General features: G+C 57.8%; 2 protein-coding genes across 2 annotated transcripts; both read right to left on the bottom strand.

Annotated features, from left to right (window-relative positions):
* Window positions 1-2,550: 2,550 nt before the first annotated feature.
* On the bottom strand, window positions 2,551-6,596 carry LOC112588210 (putative uncharacterized protein DDB_G0271606). The gene is made up of 2 exons (XM_025297256.1): window positions 5,301-6,596; window positions 2,551-2,685 (listed from the first exon to the last, which is right to left on the bottom strand). The coding sequence occupies exons 1-2, from the start codon at window positions 6,402-6,404 to the stop codon at window positions 2,566-2,568; spliced, it is 1,224 nt and encodes a 407-aa protein (XP_025153041.1). The 5' UTR covers window positions 6,405-6,596; the 3' UTR covers window positions 2,551-2,565.
* Window positions 6,296-7,342, bottom strand: LOC112588215 (putative uncharacterized protein DDB_G0271974). The gene is made up of 2 exons (XM_025297321.1): window positions 7,298-7,342; window positions 6,296-6,994 (listed from the first exon to the last, which is right to left on the bottom strand). The coding sequence occupies exons 1-2, from the start codon at window positions 7,340-7,342 to the stop codon at window positions 6,692-6,694; spliced, it is 348 nt and encodes a 115-aa protein (XP_025153106.1). The 3' UTR covers window positions 6,296-6,691.
* Window positions 7,343-7,583: the final 241 nt, after the last annotated feature.

Here is a 7,583-nt window from a genome sequence, read left to right as displayed (position 1 = left end):
GCGGATGCAACTTTGCGGCGTCGTTGCGCCGAACGATGCGAGCGAACCGGTTTCACGCGCGTTGAAAGAGCGCGAATTGGGGTGAAGCCCGCGCAAAAAATTCATTTGAATCGGCCGACCCGGGACAGAGAGAGCAGAGGCGTCGAAATAATTGGATTTTAATTTTCGGGGTAGAGCGCGAGCGAGGAGAGAAAAAACGCGGGTGCACCCCCGGCCCGGAGTCCTGTGAGAATCGTTCCCTCTGCGGAATGTTTATGTAATATCGCGGCGCACTCGTCTCCTCTCCTCTCCTCTCCTCTCCTCTCCTCTCCTCTCCTCTCCTCTTCGCGGGACCCTCCGTCTTTCCCACGAGCTCGCAGTAAATCCTCGAGTGTTTCGATCTTTCCTCTTTTTTTTTTTCTTTTTCTGTTAGGGTGACATCGTACTCGAAGAGCGAGCGGCTGTGAACGGCACCCTCGCGCGTTTATTCTTTTCGATCAACCCTTCAACATATTTGTTTTAGTCCGCGCTTGAAATCGATTTCAATCGACAGAAGCACGCTCGACTTCGTAAGATCCCCTCGGCAAGGTGTTGGGTCCCGGCACGATTTCGACGATATGCGATTCTTTCTTCTCGCCAACTTCTTGTCGCCAATATTTCCAGAAGATCGAGATCGGAAATCGGTAGCTGCAGCTGCGTTTATCGCTGAAGTTGGCGAGGTGGACAGGGGGAACGCGAGTTAAGCCTCAGTATCGACTGATCGAAGACGCTCGTATCGGTTCTCGTCACTCGGACGGGACGAGGACGACCGTGGTGGTGCGCCTTCGACGAGCCGCGATGGTCCGCGAACGGCGCATGGGGACGGCACAAAGGAGGCGAATGTTTTAATTAAATCTCGGTGAAACGTGGAAACTTCGCCCCGCGTTTTTGCGATTTTCCGAAAGTTTCGTCTCGCGCGCGAGCGAGCGCGGCGCGGGACGGCTTTTAAGGTGGCGATGGAAGAAAAGGTGGACGAGGTGGAACACGGCGGGAGGATGAGTATCCAACCGACTCCCCTCGCGCCACCTCCTCCTCCACCTCCTCCTTGTCGTCTCTCACTCTTTCTCTTCCTTTCTCCATCTTCGTCTTCTTCTTCTTCTTCTATCTTTCTCTCTCTTTCTCTCTCTCTCGCGCCACCTCCTCCACCTCTCGTCGTTACCTTTTCTGCCGTCACTCCGACCGCCCGACGCTATCGCCGCTAAAATAAAAGAAGCCGCAAAAACAAAAGAGCGCTGCGGCTACTTAACGAAACAAATTGTTGTTTCGTTCCGGGGATGAGAATTTTAAAGTTTCCCGGCGGGTGGGCGAGCAGAGGGTTCCTCTCTCGCCTTTTTACCGCGCTGTCTTTCTTTCTCTCTCTTTCTCTCTCTCTCTCTCCCTCTCTCTCTCTCTCTCTCTCTCTCTCTCTCTCCTTCGCCGCTTTCGTCCGCGCGCGCCGTGAGAAGAGACCATCTCCGCGCTCGCTCCGCGAGCCGGGCGACAGTTTAACGTAATTCAGGGCTCGTTAGTGCCGCTTTCTTTTCGTCCACTTTCGCGCGGCGTCGTCGTCGTCGTCGTCGTCGCCGTCGTACTCTGCGCACTAGCGCAAAATCGCGACGGGACGAGACCCGCGAGCGTCGTTCCGCGCGCGAATCGATCGGACACACGAGCGCGCGCGCGCGATCAGCGCGCTCGATCGGCCGAAAGAAAAATCGCCGCTTCGTCGATACTTTTCCTCGCGTCATGACGCGAGCGTGCGCTCTCGCTCGCTCATTGAGCGAGCGTCACGACCATGCGAGACTGACAAGCGCGTCGCGCTTGATTCGTTAAATCCCTAGCCGCGCTGCTCGTTAGTACGAGCGCGCGCGGGAGAGCGAGGATCGTTCGAACCGCCGCTGGCGGTCAGTTGTACGAGTGCGTGACTATTTCACAATGCACAGAAACGAACAAGGCGACACATTCAGCAAGCCGAGACAAGAGGCTCGAAATGAACGGCGATACACATACACGAGGAGACGCATGCCACAGCGGGTAAAAAAGAAAAGAAAAGAGAGCGAGCGGCAGGGGGAAAAATGATAAGAACCTGACGGATCAAGGTCGGCTGACGAATCAAGACGAGCAAAGCTGTCGGAGATGCAAAAAACGATACGCAGCGTCCTGTACACGTACAGCGACATGTACAGGACGCGAATCGATCCGCGAGTAGAGCCGCTGTTACGCGCAGGAGACGCGTAACGAGATCGCGCGAAAGCGAGATCGTCGCGGATGAAGGTGAATCTCGACGCGTTCAGCGTTAACGATCAATCAGCGAAAAGGAGAATAGCCAAATAAAAGGACTCTGTCCAATGGCGTCCGCGAGCACGGCGTGCAGGACGGGTATGCGAATGGATGAGAGAAAAAGAAAAAACGAAACGTAACGACGTGTGTAAAGGTGAGAACGGCAGAGAGAGGCCGGTGGGCTCGAGCTAGAAACTTAAAGCGAGAAACTGAAGGACGTTAGGAGGCGCGTTAGGGCGCAGGATAGAGCGATAATAAATAGGGGCTTCGTTTTTTGAACGGGCTGAGTGTTCAACTCACTCGCTGCAGGGTGGACCAGCATTCCTCGAGGGTGCGTTCGCTGATGTTGCCCATTCCTCCACCACCGCCGGCACCTACTGCACCTCCAAGCCCCGCCGCAGAGGCACGAGACTATCAGGCAAGATAGGATAGCTCATGTTAGTCCTCCCGATCCTCCTAGTCGTCCTCTAGGCGCTACTAACCGTCTCTACTACAAAGCCTCCTCCCGTCGGGGGGGAAGCTACTACTACTTCGGAAACGAAAAACGGAAACGAAAAAGAAAAGAAGAAAAAAAAAAGTAAAACAGAACGAATAAATAAGGAACGACAGAAAGAAAGAAGAAAGAGCGTTCTCCTATTGTTGTTGTTGGCGGGCGACGAACGCGAGAAGAGCGAGCGAGCGAGCGAGCGAACGGAATGGGTGTAGCTCTCTCTCTCTCTCTCTCTCTCTCTCTCTCTCTCTCTCTCTCTCTCTCTCTCTCTCTCTCTCTCTCTCTCTCTCTCTCCTCTCTCTCTCTCTCTCTCTCTCTCTCTCTCTCTCTCTCTCTCTCTCTCTCTCTCTCTCTCTCTCTCTCTCTCTCTCTCTCTCTCTCTCTCTCTCTCTCTCTCTCTCTCTCTCTCTCTCTCTCTCTCTCTCTCTCTCTCTCTCTCTCTCTCTCTCGACACACAGAGAGTGGTCGTGTATGGGAATCGCTCTAATCTCTAATTAATATATCGGTACTCGCTCGCGTTAATCGTTCGACAACGCGAGACGAGATTCCTACCGCGGCGATGATAGTAAACGACAGAATTTTCAATCTGACGCGCAGTTATCGGGCGAATTGCCGCGGCGGATCGAAGCTGCGAGAGGCTGCTCACCGGGTTTTCTCGCGAGCGATATTTGCAGTTTCGCTAATTAGAAATTGTCGATGCTCTCGAACTTGCTAACGCGATCTCGAAGTTCCGCTATCTGTCGGGGAGATACGATTTTTCTTCTCTCTTTCTCTCACGCGCACACACACACACACACACACACACACAATCTCTCTCTCTTTCTCTCTTTCTCTCGCTCTCTCTCGCTCTCGCTCTCTCCCACTCGCTCTGCTCCCTCTCTCACACTACTCCCATCGTATCGAGACTCTCCGCGGCCCATGCCGTCGCAGAAACACGGCGCGATATTTTCTTGGTAACATCTTCCCGGCGTACCGTATGACGTATGCGTATGGTATTATCTGTGTTGCGCGGGTCAAGAACCCCGGGAGACGACGTATCTGCATCTCCTCGCATTGGTGTGCGTGGGCCGCGTTCGCATTTGCGGACTGCACTGCTACTTTGACGTGTGCGTGCTCTCTCTCTCTCTCTCTCTCTCTCTCTCTCTCTCTCTCTCTATCTCTCTCCCTCTCTCCCTCTCTCTTTCTCTCTCTCTCTCTCTCTCGCCCATTCTCGCTCACTCGCTCACTCACTCGCTCACTCGCTCACTCACACACTCACTCACTCACTCACTCACTCACTCACTCACTCACTCACTCACTCACTCACTCTCTCTCCCTCTTCCACGTGTACAAGCGTGTAAGTTACTACGATGTGGTAAGTCAACGTACCCTGCTCGGCGCGCACGTGTGCGGCCGCGGTGTCGGTGTGTGCGTGCACGCGCGCATGTACGAACCGTGGTCAGTGTATCTGGGTACAGTCGCGGTATCAAACCGACGAAATTGTCGATGACATGTGACTCGGCGACGCGCCGAGGTGACGCTGAATTACCGTAAAAGCTCCGTAGGGCCCGCGCGTACGGTCAAGCTCGTTTCGACGACGAATCGCCGAACGGTTTCCCGATTAAACGTTGTCTGCAAGTAATGTTACTTAAGCATGCCTTAAGAGCGGTCGGGAGGCAACATCTGCTACGTCGCTCGGCCGAGAGAGAGAATACGCGCGCGCGCGCGCTCGCTCGCGCGGGCGCGTCGGTGAGGCGCGAGCGCGAGCGCGCATTCCGCCGCATCGGCGTCTGCGATTTTTCCGCGGGCGAAAACGGCCAACTTTCGCGCGCGCACGCGAGGCCTCCGAACCGGCGCGAATTTGCAGCGCGAGAGAGAGCGCGACCACGCACGTAGGAGGAGGGACCTTGATACAGCTCTCGCGCGACGCAGCTTCTAGGGCCGGACGACGGAACGACGGAGTGACGGACGCGAGACGCGTCGAACGAGAGAGAGAGAGAGAGAGAGAGCACCGTTGAATAAATATTTTTCCCCCGCGAGAGCAGGAGAAACCGCTCTCTCTCTCTCTCGAAAGTATTGTCCGGCGTCTGTCTCGGCCCGAGAGTGAATGACCCTATTTATCGGTGCGTTATGTATTTTTATCGCGGTCGCCTCGCCCTAGTTATTTATCGCCGCTCTGCTCGCAGCGGCTGGCGGCTACGATCGCGCGCGCCCGCGCGCGCGTACGGACGGAGAAAGACACCGAGAGAGAGAGAGAGAGAGAGAGAGAGAGAGAGAGAGAGAGAGAGAGAGAGAGAGAGAGAGAGACTCGTCGGCCCGGGCTCTCTCGCGGAAGACAATGGGAAGGAAACGAAAAAAAGGAAACAAACAACGGACAAACAAAGAGAGAGATAGAAAAATAACAGAAAAAAAAGAACAGCCGCGAAAATATTACGCGCGCGGCAGAGGCGGCGAGAGAGAGAGAGAGAGAGAGAAAGAGAGAGTGTCTTCTCGCTAGTCTCGGCCGACTCTGCGCGCGCGAGACCGCGCTGCCGAGCTGCTCCTCCTGTCCTCTCACCTGCAACTCGTTGACGAGCTTTTCCGTGAGCGTGGCGTCGTGGGAGTCCTGGCTGGTCGCGCCCGGGCTCAACATCGAGTTCTGCGAATTCGGCTGCTGACCGGCCGACATGTTCATGCCGGCGAGGCCGCCGTTCTGCGCGATGCTACCGGCCATGTTGAGCGCCTGCTGCTGCAGGTTCTGCGTGAGGTTCTGCGCCTGCTGCTGCAGATTCTGCGTGAGGTTCTGCGCCTGCTGCTGCAGCGCCTGCTGGTTAAGCGCCTGGCCGAGATTCTGCGTGAGATTCTGCGCCTGCTGCTGCAACGTTTGCGAGAGGTTTTGCGCCTGGCTCTGGATGTTCTGCTGCAGGCTCTGGCTCGCTTGGCTGAGGTTCTGCGGCTGGTTGAGCAGCTGTTGCTGCTGCTGCGGCGACAGGCTCGGCGTCAGGCTCTGCGCCAGATTGTGCTGCAGCGTCTGGCCGAGGTTCTGCTGCATGTTCTGCGTGAGCGCCTGGGTGAGCGCCTGGCCTAGGTTCTGATTGAGGGCCTGCGCCGCTTGGACAGCTTGCACCGCCAGCGACGGGCTGGACGCTTGCGACATGCTCTGCTGTGCTTGCGCGAGGCTGTGCAGGCTCTGCGCCATGCTGGACGCGATGGCGCCCTGATGGTCAGCCTGCGGCGACGGCGTGGTCGGTGCCGGGGAAGACTGATGCTGCGCACCTTGGCTCGCCTGGTTCATCGACATGGCAGCGTGTTGCTGTTGTTGCTGCTGCTGCTGCTGCTGCTGCTGTTGCTGCTGCTGCTGCTGCAATTGCTGCTGGGGACTCGCGGTTTGGCCGAGACTCGCGTTCGCGTTCTGCTGCACCTGCGACACCGCGGCCTGCTGTTGCTGCTGTTGCTGCTGCTGCTGCTGCTGCTGGCCCAGCGGACTGTGCATCTGCTGTACCTGCTGCTGGTGCTGCTGCTGTTGCGTCGAATTGGAGATAGGACTGTGCTGTATCCCGGGTGAATGTTGGGGTGGACCGCGCTGGGGCTGCTGCCAGTAGTCCGACATCTTGAATACGTGCTGACGGAGCGCGTGGAGATTCGCGGCTGCCGCGGTGACAGCCGACGCCTGGATCTCCATTGGTTCGGACTCGTTTTCAAGGTCGGGCTCTGGCGAGCTGCACGGATCCTCGTCCTCCTCCTCGTCCTCCCTCTCGGTAATGTCCTCTTCGTCGTCGTCGTGAATTCTCGTGGTGCGATCCGGCTCGGGTCCTGGTGGCCCCGCGCCAGCAACAACAGCAACACCACCGGCGTTTCCACCGCCGCTTCCTCCTCCGCCGCCGCCGCCACCGCCGCCGCCGCCACTTCCGCCGACGCCGCCGCCGCCGGCGCCGCCGCCGCCTCCGCCTCCTCCTCCACCTCCACCTCCTATCCCACCCCCCGAATCGCCAGAGTGAAGATGATTGCCCGGGTGATGCTGATGATGATGCTGTTGCTGCTGCTGCAGGTGATGGTGATGGTGGGTACGCGAGTCTGGATTTTGGCTCTGCGGCTGCTGCGGATGCTGCTGCTGCTGCTGCTGCGGCTGCTGCGGATGCTGCTGTTGTGGCTGATGCTGCTGCTGCTGTTGCTGCTGCTGCTGCTGCTGCTGCTGCTGCTGCTGCTGCTGCTGCTGCTGCGGCGGCTGCTGCTGTTGCTGCTGCGGATGGTGATGCTGCGGCTGCTGGTGTTCTAGGCCGAAGTCCGGTTGGGCTTGCGTCTGTGCACGCAGGTCCAGGGCCGCCGTCGCGTCCGAAATTTTGAGGCCTTCGCGAGAAGCCCGGGCTACCCCCTTCCGGCGCAGCTTGCCCGCTTTTTCGCACCCCTTCCGGTAAGCAGCTCGACGGCCGGCACACCTCTGCGCTCGCCGCCGTTACTTCCTATCTTTCGTCTCGCTCGGTCGCTGCTTTTCAGCTCTCGGGATCGTCGTAACGATAACGATCCTCCGGCGCTGCCGAGCTTCGACGTGGGCGGCGGGCAACGTCAGTTACTCGCCACCTGCTGCGACTTCCCGGCACTGCTACCTACCGCCTGTCTCATGAAAGTTCCTCTTGTATGATTCCTCCACTCCCTCTTCCGGGTCCTCTGCCAGATCCCTCCCTCTCCTCCTCGTCTCTTGCTCGCTTCTCTTCTCTTCTCTTCTCTTCTCTTCTCTTCTCTTCTCTACGTCGTGGCTGTCTCCGTCGCGTTCGACTCGCGGTGCCTCTCGCGAGCGCACCTACGATCGCACCGACCAAGTGTCCTTTATTCGTGGTGTGGTGTGGCTACGCACGCAGGTCCT

Source organism: Harpegnathos saltator, unplaced genomic scaffold, assembly GCF_003227715.2.
Source record: "Harpegnathos saltator strain DR-91 unplaced genomic scaffold, Hsal_v8.6 scaffold174, whole genome shotgun sequence".
NCBI lineage: Eukaryota > Metazoa > Arthropoda > Insecta > Hymenoptera > Formicidae > Harpegnathos > Harpegnathos saltator.
This window is presented reverse-complemented; position numbering and strand designations above follow the sequence as displayed.

Coding starts and splice junctions, on each gene's coding strand:
- LOC112588210 (XM_025297256.1), bottom strand. CDS start 6,404: ATGGAGATCCAGGCGTCGGCTGTCACCGCGGCAGCCGCGAATCTCCAC. Junction 2,686..5,300: donor AGCTCGTCAACGAGTTGCAG/GTGAGAGGACAG, acceptor CTTGCCTGATAG/TCTCGTGCCTCTGCGGCGGG.
- LOC112588215 (XM_025297321.1), bottom strand. CDS start 7,342: ATGAGACAGGCGGTAGGTAGCAGTGCCGGGAAGTCGCAGCAGGTG. Junction 6,995..7,297: donor CCGGGAAGTCGCAGCAGGTG/GCGAGTAACTGA, acceptor ACTTCGGCCTAG/AACACCAGCAGCCGCAGCAT.